At 44.4% G+C, this 14,100-nt stretch overlaps 2 protein-coding genes across 2 annotated transcripts; both read right to left on the bottom strand. All coding sequences in view use genetic code 11, as the record gives it.

Moving 5' to 3' along the window:
• Window positions 1–52: 52 nt before the first annotated feature.
• Window positions 53–5,007, bottom strand: EGR_06424 (hypothetical protein; the record flags this gene model as incomplete). Its single annotated transcript, XM_024495673.1, has 5 exons — window positions 53–411; window positions 1,932–2,042; window positions 2,081–2,132; window positions 3,891–3,945; window positions 4,847–5,007. The coding sequence occupies 5 exons, from the start codon at window positions 5,005–5,007 to the stop codon at window positions 53–55; spliced, it is 738 nt and encodes a 245-aa protein (XP_024349949.1).
• A 4,404-nt stretch (window positions 5,008–9,411) lies between these two features.
• On the bottom strand, window positions 9,412–11,673 carry EGR_06423 (hypothetical protein; the record flags this gene model as incomplete). The annotated part of the gene is made up of 2 exons (XM_024495672.1): window positions 9,412–9,500; window positions 11,463–11,673. 2 exons carry the CDS (start codon window positions 11,671–11,673, stop codon window positions 9,412–9,414), a joined length of 300 nt encoding a protein of 99 aa, XP_024349948.1.
• Window positions 11,674–14,100: the final 2,427 nt, after the last annotated feature.

Below are 14,100 nucleotides of genomic sequence, written 5' to 3'. Positions count from 1 at the left end.
ACTCTAATTTCCACACTACTACTGTGCAGGATGTCAATCTCGATTGGGACCCCTAAAAACAAAAATCACTTTTTAAAGGCAACCAATCACCATTTATTGGTGGAAAAAAGATTGGTAGACCAAATTCGTCACCACTACTTCTTAGTACTTCAATCTTCGCTAATGTGTTAGAGACCAGGAGGTGGAAAGGAGAAACGTTGTGAGTCTTCTGAACAGACGCAGAGACTAAGAAAAGATGTCTTTTTCCACACTCTCCCAAAACCAACTTTAGAGTCCAAGTCAAACCGAGAGGGGGCAAGTAAGCTACTGACAGGAGTGACATCAGTCGAACACACTGAAGTGATTGTATTCTAGATCTTAGTAGAATGGCTGCATGAATATCTCTCATCAGACGACTTGACGTGCCAAGTCCTGAAAAATGGAAAGTGGAGAACAACAACCGTTCTGACTGACTGCAGAAGGGTTAGCTTTGATCGAACACCTATCTCACCGGCGCCTGACAAATTAGTGATTAGTAAACGAAACCCATGACTCTGGTAGTTTTGATGTGACCCTATTACACCAGATAAACACAATGCGCCTTTCACTCCAGTGTAAAGGGGGCAAGAATTCTTGCCCTGTCAATGAACAGGGTAAGTACACCGAGGTTGCCTACCGCTTGTTATAAAGGAATGAGGCAGAGTGGACGATGAGCAACACAGCGAGCTGTAGCAACCAAATTTAGTAAATTGGCTTAGAGAGGGGGGCTGTGGGGGATGGAGATGGAGGCAGAAGTGGGTTGTTTACACGTCACCATGGCAGCACACTTGATTTGTCCGACAGGCCACAAGGCGGCCGTGAAATCGTCTTGTACAAGGTACGCCGTCCGTTTCAAGTCTTTTACTTCCTCAGCTGTCTGTGTAGCATTGACAAAGCGCAGGGTAGTTGGTCAAGAGCGCGAATTTGGCCAAGACTGGGGAAACGGAAGAGATTTCTCCCGTTGAAGGCATCCTCAGCAAAATAGCTGCGGTTTCGCTCTCATGCTGATGATCCGGTGTTTTATCGAACCATTCCGTAGGTCTACTGGTATACCTTGCCAAACCTCCGGGGGCGACTAGATGTGCTACACTCTTGTAGATGGTAAATTAACTCGGTTTGGATAGTTGAAATCGTCCAGATTTTTGACAGAAGGTCTCGTACCCTCAGCAACGTCCTCGCAGATTAGCAGCACCACCGAACGAAACTGGAATTATTTGCCGAACCGCTTCCAACTACCAAATGGAAAGCGGATGACAGTAAGGTGGAAAAGAGGAGCTTGCGCTGCGCCAACTGACTCGGTCGATTCACCCAACAAGATGGGGTGGCGATAAATTCTCTAGATCCGCATAAACCGTAAAAGGCACGTGTGCATGCTCTCATAGACAATGACACAACCTTTGCAAAGTTTGTTTGAACTGCCCAAATACCTGAGCGGCCTCTTCGGAACCCCCGCAGTTCAGCCACCACCTTGGCGCGATCAGCAGTTTTTTGAGCTAGTCGCCTTGTATTAAGTTTTCCTGAAAAATTGCTTAAAATTGGTGCTTTTTAGTGACCTTTTCTTTTAAAAGAAGAGGGGAGATAGAGTCAAGCGTCAGTTTTAACTGACGCATCAAAAAATGGGGACACAAGTCATCTCCTTAAGAGAGATGCAAGCCCCGCCTAATGAGTCAGCCGTGCCATTCTGCAAGGCGTGGATGGAAAATAGTCTGCCTTTTGCGCGGAATAAATTAAAGGAGAGAGAGAGAGAGAATTGTATAACGCCAGTGTGAAATACATTAAATCCAGCGGGTGATTGTGAGGGGGCGAGCGGGCATGCGATGACAGTCAAGGTGAATGACCTCCGTCGCGGCAATTGGTCGACGCTTCGCGGGTTCATTGATTGCCCCGAATTATCCTGTGCCGGCGCCACTTACTTTTTTTTCCAGTCCCAAAAATGCAAACAAAGCGAATATAATTCCAAAGTGAAATGAAATATGTGGGAAGGGGGAAAAGGGGAAAAGTATAGGCTAGATGTAAAGGCTGTTCTAAACTGGGCAAGTGGAAAATCACATCTGCGTCATACCGCGGATTTTAAAAGTGCATTGTAAAACAAATTGGTTTTTGTTTGTAAGAATCTAAAAGTAGTCACATGGTAAACCGTTGTGCCCGTCACGACTGTATGACGTAAGGAGGACGAGGGACTTTCATATCACCCTGGAACTGGGTAAGATTTACCATGGAGGGGAGCAAAAGGACAAACTTCCCTAAAAAGTAGTCTCTGGAAGATAGCTTCGGTTAAGGGATGACTGATTATCTGGTAGATGTCCCCTAGACGGCCCTATGAGCCCCGACTTGGTGAGATTGGTGGATGAATTTTGACGGATTCAGCAGTTGTGTAGCTCCATGATACGATCAGCCATTCCATGGGCTGACAAACGTGCTCAACCCTCGTCGCTAATAAGCTTGTCATCTCCCACCCCGCTGTGGTCAGGTTCTCCTCTGCAAGAAGATACCCCCAGATTTGGATTTGGCCTCTTCTGTGGTGGCTCCTCGGAAATAAATATGCTTTCTTCCAAGTCATCATTGGCTGTCTGTGACTCAGATAATGAGTGGAAGGCGTTCGGACGGGAACATGTTGGTAAGGGGGGGTAGAGGGGTAGGGAGAGGCCCGTGTAAACTACAAATTCAACAAAACCATCTTGCACACTGCCCTCAGATGAGTTCCAGTGCTTCCACGCCTCTTTTGGTCTTCCGAGGCTAGCGAAATCGACAGAAAAGTTCCCAAAGAGAACAAACTATTGAGTGCTCCCCCTACCTTATTCACCTTAAAGACAGGCCAATGAATGGTGTTGGTTCCAGCCTCGTGATTGGTTGTTTCCAGAGGAGATCGTGGAAAGCCTTTCAATCGCGAAGTCTATGCACTTCATCAGAGTGTGGTGACAAAAATCTATCGTATTTTCCTAAACAACGCACTTTCGGTGATTTATGCGGGCCCATTTCATGCTACATTAATTTTTTTTTAAAACCAAAGTGGCTAAATTCATCATTTATGCTGTCAACGCTTCGCGATTCTTCATTGGTCGTTTGACATCGCCACGACCTTCAAAATAAACCACTTAAAGGACACTTGTTTCTCCTTTTTTCTTCTTCTAGAAAACAACTAGCGGGAATCTGGGGCAGAAAATATCACCAACTGACAAAGCACAAGGTCATTAACAGATTTCCTTAAAGCAAGGTCATGAGAGCGAAAGGTAGCAGACCAACAAATTTGCATTGCACACCATGTCAGATGGCAGGTGGTGCATGGCCCACACCGCACAGCTCTCTGCCTCGTTTGCACACCACGCGAGATACTGAGTGACAGCCCATTTAGCTTCCAAATTTATGTTCACCCCTCGAGGCACCTCATGGTGCTCACGGAAGCAGTACAAAGGAAGTGAAGGGGGGGTTGTTTACACTGCCCATAATCAGGCAAGAAATAGAGAAATCTTGTCTTTCCTTTGAATTTTTTTAGTAGAAGCGTATCCTAGAGCAAAGGTACTTCTTTCGAACTACTAGAATGGCTCATGAATTTGGGAAGCGCAATAATTTGAGCCTTTAATCTAGTGGAGAGGTTAAACGCTTTTTTTTGGACCTTGTCAATCTCCAATTTGAGGAGAGTAGTAGGGTGATGGCTTTTGAGGTGGAGTACAGGTGGCATCCGCAATCCTTCTAATGGAACCTCTAAGTTATGTAATGTGTCCGAGGTTCTAAGCCCCCTTTTCTCGAAGTTGCGGTAAGCTAGTAATAGGGGGTACACTACTTACTTACTTATAAGTAGCGGATCAGGAGGCTATTAATATGGCTCGAAGGCTAAAATATAGACACTGAAGTGCCCGTGCAGGTGAACATACAGTCAAATAAAGCATCAATTCTTCAAATACAAGGCGTAGATAGGTATATCTTCCCCTATAAAAAAGAATAGTTTATTTTATTTCAATTTAGGAGAAGCCTATTCCAAATGGTTTTGGCGCCAAGGCCCGCCGAGTAGAATAGAGCCACTCAAAATCTTGTACTTTTTCCTGTACTGTGGAAAACGACTTACAGATTATGCCAGCACTAAAAAAGAGCTTGTGGCAAATGGCAATGCAAATACGCCCACCTTATGACGTCAATCGGTGTCGAGAGGTGTCGGATTGCCGAGACGAGGGCAACACATTAGTGAAAAGGTTGGCATATTGGCGTAGCTTGTTAAAAATCTAAAATGTGAAGTGAAGTAACAGTGCATCGCAGCTAAGTGAAACTGGTTTAGGTCCAGTTCTCTATTAAACGCCTCTGCTATTAGATTAAATATCCTCCTAAATAGAAGATGGTAAGCGGGAGGCTCCATTTGTACAACAACATCCGATCGTGTGCAGTAGAAAGTCCGTGCAATTCCACCCTTACCTCCTAGTTCGGTTCCCAAGCAGGACAAAACTCAGGTTCCCTGAAGAGCTGCCAAGGTGTGTTAGGGAGTGGCCTTTCTAAACACCGACGCGGAAAGTTGACAACTCTCAGAGAAAGAGAGGGCCTGTGCCGAGATTTGATGCTTTGTTTAACCATGGGAGCACTTTATTCTAGGCGGACCGTACTCCTCCATGCCCAGCTGTATGGCTTTCAAGTCATTATCGCTAGCATGGAGAGAGGAGGACTTATTCATGGAGTACAAGCCAAAATGAGGGACCACACTTATAGGCTTTTTGTGTCCTGCCCGACTGCGACTCCACTTAAGGCGAAAAAAACCATTATGGTGCACAATACACTTTATTTATGGCAGTTCTGATAACAGTCCGTCCAGCCTATCGTCGACCTTACCCAAACCTCTTATAACTGTTGAAATTTCAATATTTGACATTTTCGTTCATTTGTAAGTTTTATTGGAAAACGAGGAGTGGAGAAAAATTTGTGGTCTGCCGATTTGCCATTGATAAAAATATTTTCTTTCTTAGTAGTGGCGGGTCCCACTGCCGTCGATATTCCAGACTCCGTCATCGCGGATGACAGGCATCAATGTATGCGCCTGAGTTAGAATAACGGCGGCTAACAAGGTGGCTTGTAAACGCAAACTTTCTGCGCGATGAGGTAGTGTGGCTCCTAGCCCTTCAACAGAAGGGTAGCTGGAAGGCGTAAATGTTTCTGCTGACACTATGATGAGCAGTGTGCGCATGGTTGTAGAAACCGTAAGCACCACGGATTCCCCAGAATGACAGTAATTCTAGCTGATCTTTTTCTGTTGGAAATAATTTCCAATTATAGTCTAAACAAAAGCCTATATCCTATAGAGTAATGAGCTTGGGCTCCGCAATAAGCGGTAAAAATTCTTTTAATTAAATGCAAAAAACCTTGCAGTTTATGGACAATTTTCAATCTGATCCTCTAAGAATATTAGACAATAAATTGAAAGCAAAAGTTTCTAAAATTTTTTTTTTTAAAAGAACCTCTACTTAAGGCACCTAGTTAGACGGGTAAAGTTTAAAATATATAACGGACACCTTCGTAACGAATAACTTGTCTGCGGTACGGGGATTTGAAGATGTTGTTAAGGTCGCAGGCGATACAAACAAATAAAATTTCAGAATTGTCAGTTCACGTAAGACTAGACAGACATCTTATTTTTTTTTCTGTCAAAGATATTAAAACGATTTAATCTTTAGCGCCGGCATCTTATGACATGTCGAATGGTGGTAGATGACAGTGGCAAGAAAAGTTCAAAATATTTGTAGAAAAAATGAATACCCTATTTTTACTGTTGGTAATTTACAATTAGTTCCATGCTTAATCAACATTTTATTTGATGAAAAACTTGGCACTTTGTGATTTTTTCCTTCACATTCAAGAATGATTTGTCACTGTATGCCAGTAAAATAATTCATCTCGATTGCAACTCCCAGCTGTATCCTGTCGGCTTTCACACGTACAATGAAACTTACTTTGTCCAAAAAGGGTGACAAATATGACCTGGGAAAAAGCAGCATCAAAGCAATTGCGTAATGGGGAGGGTGAGAATGCGGAGGCGGAGGATGGTGAGAGGACGGAAGCGGTGTCTCTCTTCCCCTTTCTACCTCCCTTCCCTCTTTCCTCCTATCCCAATTAAAGCCCAAACATTTTTATTAAGTTGATTTAATAACTTGCGTTAGTATCTTTCCCTACCTCTATTGTCCCTTCCGTCTTAAGGCGTAAATCAACGCGACAACACAACAAATGTGACTGCGCCACTCATACTGTCAGTCTCAGCCTCTCTGCCTGCCTTTAAAAACCAACCTTGCGGACGTCGGGTTGCCCACTGCTTAACATCGAAGTATTCTGGCGTTAGGCTGAATTGGAGGTTAACGTCTTCTGCTGTAGCATACATCCAAATTTCACCGTTTCTGTCAGTTCACCTAATCAGCAATGTCTGGGACTAGACTGGACTGCCTAGGGGTCATGCTCGTAGCCTCCCTTGGCTTATCTCGAGTTGAGGGAACACTTGAGGCGCTTTACAACCGCCTACTTTGAAGTCTACACTGTCATGGGAAGGGCTCACTTTAGGCCTTTGCATTTTATTGTCCTGTGAACCCTGGGAGCACACCCGCCCACATCTGTTTACAGTAGCGACAACGCTGCTCCCACAGTTTGTCCGTGGCCCATAAAAAATTGCCGAGGGCCATTCCGCCCTTACACCGACAGGAATAGGGACACGAATGCACTCTTTCCACACTGCGGGTGTTTTATGGTTTTCACTAAGATTTTGTAGGTGCATTGAAAAATTACACTCATAAAGTTTACGGCGGTTTTGTGATTTGTTTTACTGGGCGCTTAACTGCCCGGGCACCTTGGACTCCGCAGTCTCTCTCAGCTTTTCCATGTATTAGTGGTAAGTGATCTGCCACGCCACCTATTGTGACTTTAACGAAGACCTGGGTGTCCACATTGGGAGGTCGTCATAAGCCTAATTATTAAAGGGGAGCATACTACTAACTAAAGGTATCAGTAGGTGGAAACTTTGCCTCGGTTTCCAGCCCAAAGTGGAAGTATAGCAGAAGAATAAAGTGCCTGAGTAGTTGAACACCCCTACCGGCCAATGCATAGAAATCCTACGCAAAATAAAAAATAAATCATAGCCCTGAACAGTTAAATTTATTCCTCGGACTTGATGGGTGAAGCTCTATCAATTTCAAGCATGAGTATTGCGCTTTCTTTATCAGGTCCTGACAGCTGGCTACGCCAAAATGCACTGTGAGTGGACTGGTGACAGGAAGGCGGAGGCTGCTAATGATTTTTTGAAATACAGTCACCCAATCCTTTCCCTTACTCCCCTTTTCTGTGCTGTGGCAGCCACTTCATCCTTCCGAGTGATCCCTATAGCAAATGTTACTATCGCTTAGCGCTGTGAACTGACAGAAGGTGGCCATAAAGGAGGTCGAGGTTTAAGATACGGTGCTTCTTACAGGAAAAAAGACGGGCTTATCTTACCAGTATTTTGTGCTCCGAATTTTCCTCCCCTTTTTTTCCATCGCCCTATTCCCTATTCAAACGCGTGTCCAAATCTCCCCGCTCGTGTAAATGATACACAGCGCCGGAAGCAGATGGCGGGTGGTGGGAGGCCAAAGGGTCTGACTGTCGTGTCAAATGGCATCGTGTGAGCAGGTGTAAAGTAGGGGTGGTTGTTAAGGCCAATCAAAATATCAGTCCGCCTTGTTATTTTGATGGGTGGGTGTCACAACAAAATAGGTGATGAGATTATCTGCAGCTAAGCAGATTTGAAAAGCAAACTCAAAAAAAATGTCATAAACAAATGGATTTTTTATTTCAAAAAGCATTCATAACCGGAATAGGCGTTTATTTAGAACTGTGCATTTGACCACTCCGGTTCTTTCATCTTCATGACTCTGATTTTGCCATCCTTATTACAGTGAAAGGACAGAGCAGCTCAGTCCGATGGGCGCTAATCCTCTTTTGATGGCTTTATGGCAAGGATTCACACTCCGCGGTCTAATAAAATTCTGAAGTCTCCTTTAGGGAGGACCTTGAGCCCTCTGTAACGTGATTGTTTCGATAAGCCAAGCGATTTCTTTTGGAGACCGACCATTTAAAACCCCTCTTTTTGTTTTTTTTTTTTGCTTTAATTCTTTTACTTCGACTTAAGAGAAGATGGGTTAGGAAAAAGTTATTTTGTGTGATCATTTTTTAGCAGATTCATTCAGGTGATAGACTGGAGCGACGATTTTTTTCATTTTCTTCCTTACTTATGTACCTTCATACTCTTTGTCTGTGTGCAATGCACACACTAACCTTTTTCATATTGTATCTCTCTGCAAAACAGGGTTATTGTGAAAGGGTAATCACTTAGAAGGCTAGTACTCACGTTCAGCACTTGCACCACCAGCGTCACATATATGTGACGACGCTTCTTTGCCTGTTTAAGACAGCCACCTTAACAGGAAATGCATCGTAAGCAGTAAGAGTAATCTAAAAGCAATAAAATAAATAAATAATTTATGTGTTTAAAGGTATATGCGTCTACTTCTTGTTTATTCCACCACATATATTGAACTGTTTGGTCCACCACATTGGGACAACGAATCACCCGCTGTAAATTAAACTTTTCAGTGCCTTTTTAAAGCTAAAAAGGAATGCCCTCTCAAATTGTTACTTTCCACTTTGTCAACTATTGCTCGCAGCAGTCATTTATTTGGCCGCCTTTTTTCCCGAAGGTCCATACAGGTCGTTCCATAGGACTGCTCCTGTGTGCGACTTCAGCTGGCTCTGTGACCGCCCATTACTGCGAGGTAATGATGTGCTTTTGATATGGCTAGATCACCTAGAAAAATCCTTCTCTATAGCGTCCAAGATGTGCTAGGTGGGCCCTGAATGGTTGCCTTCAACGTGTTCACGATTAGTGCAATGGGAGGGTCGAGTGTGTGGCACCGAGGTGTGAAAGCCGGCGATGTTATCTAGCAATAAAAAAGAAGCAGCAAAAACGACAGTCTCCTTGGCAGACCTTAGTGGTAAGGTTTCACCTATTTGTCATGTAGGTGGGCTGCAGCTATTTGTGGAAAAAATAAAGTGGGAGAAATCGGAAGTTATCCCTCCATACCTGGCTCCTAAATGACTTACCTTATCCTTAAGGTATAGCTTCTGTGGTGCTTCTCTCTCAGACCAAGTGGTTTTGATCTTTAAGACTAAGTATCCAAAGGTGTGCAAAAGTGTACTGATTGGATGAAATGCTTAGCCGTGTGTTTAACTTCGTGGGCACTTTCGTCTGTGGACGTTGTGCCTCCATTCCGACGCGGACCAAATTACAACTGGGAAGGGAATCAATTCCTCCTAGCTTTTATTGATGACGGCAACTGATGTCAGTAGCAGAGTCTGAGACTCAACCTACAAGCACTCAAACCCTGGTTTCATTGAACAATGTCACCACTTCCCAACGAGCCCGTTGAATGGTCTGTATTCTGGCCCATCATCTTTTGTGAGAAGTAAGTCTAGTGACGAAATATTTTGCACTGAAATATGTAGACTATTATACTCATTAAAATTCAACCCAGTAATAAAATTTGTTTTGCAAATCCTGTAAAATTACGCCTCTTATCACAGATCGTGCCTTGCACAGACACGCCTACTCACGATTTGTCAGTAGTAGTTGCTCTCATGAGGCAGAGAAGGGCGCTGCGTGCTTTCAGGTTGACCTTCCTATCCGTTTTATTCATTAGTGCCAAACTTATCATTCAGAGCCGTTATTAAGTTGACTGATGTGCTTTCGGTGGGGGCATCTACCCCTTCAGAAAACGATTCTCATTTGAACTTTTTAGGAGTGGTTTTTCGAAGTCTATTCCCTCAGATCTGGCAGAAGATTTGCCAACTTCCACTCTCTGAGTCCTCTTCATTGACTTTATACGACATGAAGACATATTTCATACTTGCTTATGATCATGGTAAGGTCAAGGTCATGCAAAGCACGACATGTCCGCTAGAGTGGAGTCACTCACTATCTCAATCAGCCAGCCAACAACCAATGTAGCACACACCTTTGCCGGTTTCTTCACCCTGTTGTCTGGTAAAGATACTTGTGTTAAATTATGGTGACTGCAATGCCAATCCAAGCGACATTCACGCATTTGCGGGCTTCCACTCCCTTGGAGTGACAAAAAACTGAGGGTTGTTTTGATTTATGTCTCTCAAGAGCCACCCATATATCTCTCCCCACCCTAGCTGCACTACTTGCATCTCGCCACATTAGAGGGTGGAGGAAGGAAAGCGCGAATCCGTTTTGGATGGTAGAATTAGCGGAACTATCGCGACTAAATGGTGGTTCCCAGGCAATGTCGGCATAAAAGATTGTCAAGAGACAGGATTTGACAATCTCCGAAACTGAGAAAGGGATATACCTAGACCAGGATTCAGGAGGCCGAGAATGGACAGAATGGAGGGTTATTTGGTGGCTCTGTGAGGCTACTCATCGGGTGGCCGTTCCAGTCGCAAATAGTGGTTGAATTGTGGAATGATCGCCTTTTTGAAGCATCATCATCATCATCTCGTTTTACGTCAGTGGTCCCTCGCATCGCATCGCGTTGGGCGGACGATGGTAGCAGCATACGCGAACCTCTGGAGGGCTCTGCTGACGCCGGTGTTAAAGTTCCTTCCACCCTAATGGAAGATTAATGGCTAACTACCGAGTCTTTTGACTCGTAACCGGTTTTTAAAGTCCTGAAACTGTCGGAACTGTTAAAATCAAAGACCTGTCTAGGGGAGGGTTTTAGGCAACACTGTCAAGCAGTCATAGCAAGCTATTCCACTGAAACTTCACCAATCAAGATGCCTTAGGGGAGGGCTCGGGTCGGTTCAGCATGATACCACTTCAATCATCAATATACATCACTTAAAGATTGTTGTCCAGGTTTCCTGCCAATATCCCAGCTTCTGCCTTTCCCTTTGGCAACCAACTGACCCATTCAAAGTTGGTTCAAATTCACAGCATCAGCAGGAGTTGCCACACCTTTCAGTGTTAAAATCAAAGGCAGTCCTGAAGACGTCATCAGTAGTCACAAGCAGGTAGTGAAAGACTCATGCCTGTGAAATGCTAAAAGCAAAGGGCCCTGCCGCCATAAAAGGTAGAGGAAACAATAGTTTCAGGGCCTTTCCCGCAACATCTACTTTAATCGACCTCCTTCGTGTTGCCGAAGTCTAAAGAGGCCTACGCCTCACACTCTACCCGACAGTTCACCGTACGCACTGACAAAGTCAAATGCTATCAGTGCCAAAGGGCGGTGCTCCGACGGTGCGAACCCTTGGGTTGAGACTTGAGTCAAGTGGTGCGTTGGTCGTAGGAATTTCGTTGCACAGTTAAGATTGCGGAAGCTAGACAGTCAAGTGATTTCTGCCTTCAGCGCCACTTTAGGCAAGATCGGTAGAAAAGATGGCTTTTAAGCATTTGCTGGCAATCTATCTGTCCCTCATCCATCCCGTACCTTTCCATATATCCACCCATCTATCTACGCCTACGGTTAGAGGTGGTTCCCGGAGCCGTAAGATACTAAGCTCCAAGCGGTAGTCACCACCTCGGCTTTGGAGACGGCTATTAAGAGATGGATCTGCTGTCAATTGCTGGCACATTCTCCAGCCAGCCTCTTCTCCTTCTTTACAGTCTGCATGGCTTTGGAGTGGATTGCTGAGAGCCATCGCATTGATTTACCGAGTCAGCTTCTTTAAAGGGGAGTCCATGAAGAGCGTCATCATCCATTCGGTCTATTTAATTCATTGCTGTCTATAGCAACGGTCTTGCTGCAAATCAAAGCTCCTGCCACAGCAAACTTGACTCCGTTTGCACTTGTAAATTCTCTAATTTACACGCTATGTGACGTTAATATAATTATTGACAATGACAACCAGTTCATGTACTCTAATTGTGAGTTGCACTCCAATTGATGCTTAACACTCAAGTGTACTCCAGCATCAATTATACATCAAGCCTTGACTGGATGATGACAGCTGCACTCCTCTGTCTCCTTTCTGTGAGCCCATGCTGAGTAAAATCGCTAACAATTGCTTTTTTGAGGACTTGAACAAAGAAAGAGTAAAGCTTGACGGGTACACCCGAGGTTAAATGACCCACGGCCCTCAAGTGCCTTCACCAATGCGAGATTGGTGGTTGGCATTTTTGTCACCTAGTTTCACGAAATCGCCTGTCTTACGCTGTGAGCTCGAGTTGAAAGGCAAAAAAAATGAAGTTGGGAGTATTTTTATTCCTCATTTAGCGCCTAAGTTAGCAACAAGGGGAGGTGATTACCTTGATGGGTCAAACGGGAGGCATCAAACCTTGCCGATAGAGCAAACATTGGAGATCACGGTAGTGAATAAGACTTGGGTGATGCATGTGCCGACAGGATCTGGGGGTTTAGAGGAGAATCTAAGCATGTACGTGCGCGATTCCACTGTTAATAGATCGATGGGAGATACACGTATAGTCTTCTACTAATAATTTTATCAGTAGTATACCACTGACCCTTCAAGGCATCAAAAATCAATCCTTTAGTCCAGTTTTTGTAACGCTTTTAATACTGCTTTTACAAATAGGACAAAGTTTCTTTTTGGGGGTCATTTTGCCATCAGGAGTCATTTGTTGCATTGCGTCATATATACGTGACAGTGAGGGGGACTGTATTATAAACCCTTCCGGGGGAAAATTATTAGCTGTACCATCTAAAACAAACCAAAGAGACTATCAATACTCGGATAAAGTAAAAAAATTCTAAATTTGCTTTATTAGGGAGGGCCCCTTGCCGATGCAATGATTCGTCGAGAGTGTGGTGTCTAGGCATGAAGGGCTTCGGAGAGGCGACTCCTGTTCGGTAGCAAGCATATTCTTTTAAAATATGATTAAAGGTTAACTATAATGAAAGCACTTGACTAAGTTGGCTGCTTAATAACATCCTGCCATACCTAAAAACTAGCAAACAGCGGTGGCAGCCTATTCAGCTCAAACGAAGTACCTTCCTTAATATGAGCTTAAAGCATGCAAACCTAGCTGCCTCCTCCTATTTTTCCCATTTTTTGGTTCTCTTTCCCTTTTTCTCCAGAAATTCGGCTATTTGTTGAAACAGGCCCGAGTGGGCTGGTCTCGTCTCCACTCTGTTCCTCCAACGTCCTCGCAGGCGGCTATTGATTGGCGTCAAGGTCACACTTGAGCACACGACATGCACACATGAAGTCAGTGGTTAAGTGGGTGTATTTTTAGACTAAATCGTCTAATATATTTTATTCGTCTTTACTCCTACACCAGTGGAAGGGGGGTCGTCTCGTCGACCAATCAAAAGGCCCGCTCTCTATAGCACGCATACACGCTCACCCACCGAGAGAGAGAGATTGCACAAATCACAATTTCCGCTGCCATATGTTTATATCAGTGGGACTGCCGTGAGTTCTGTGCCTTTCCCTTTTTCACCGCCTGCTTTTGTATGATCCCACCTTCACGTTAGCTGGCTTCACAATCTCACCTGTATGGGCGCTGATTTAAAATAAGCAGCAGCCGAATTAGTAAAAGTTATTCAACTGTCATTTATTAAATTAGTAGGATGGCTGAAATCAAACTAATTTTAAATGGAATTTCTTCTCCTTTTGTTTTTCTTGCCGCCTTTTATTCCCCGATCTAACTCGTGTTGGGCTGCTGCGTGGTTTGAATTACTCGCCTGGTTGCCTGCTGGAAGCGGTGAAGGCCACCATCATTGCTGATGCCTCATTCAGGGAGATCCAATTACTTAAACTGCGTACTCAGGAGGGCAGAAATGCGTGGGAAATCAACTTTTTTCGCCTTTTGCCTTAGCAATAAATGTAGTGAGGTGAATCATAAAAACGGTGAAAAGGCTTGAATCGGTGCAATAAAGGGGCTCCCAGAATCACCACGAATTTAGTGCACGGGGCCTGTACCAACAATTTCATCCCTCTTCTCGCTGAAGGATAGGGAAAATAAAGCACGTCTAGATACGTCACGTTTGCCCACTTGGCTTTGACACATCGACCTGGGTGAGCTATCGTCGCCTTGACCGCACCAATGGGGACGGAGACGATTAGCACCGACAAAGAGGGGACACCAACACCCCAGCCTACATC

Source organism: Echinococcus granulosus (assembly GCF_000524195.1).
Source record: "Echinococcus granulosus chromosome Unknown EG_S00056, whole genome shotgun sequence".
Lineage (NCBI taxonomy): Eukaryota > Metazoa > Platyhelminthes > Cestoda > Cyclophyllidea > Taeniidae > Echinococcus > Echinococcus granulosus.
The sequence above is the reverse complement of the archived record's forward strand: the minus strand, read 5'-3'. Positions and strand labels throughout refer to the sequence as shown.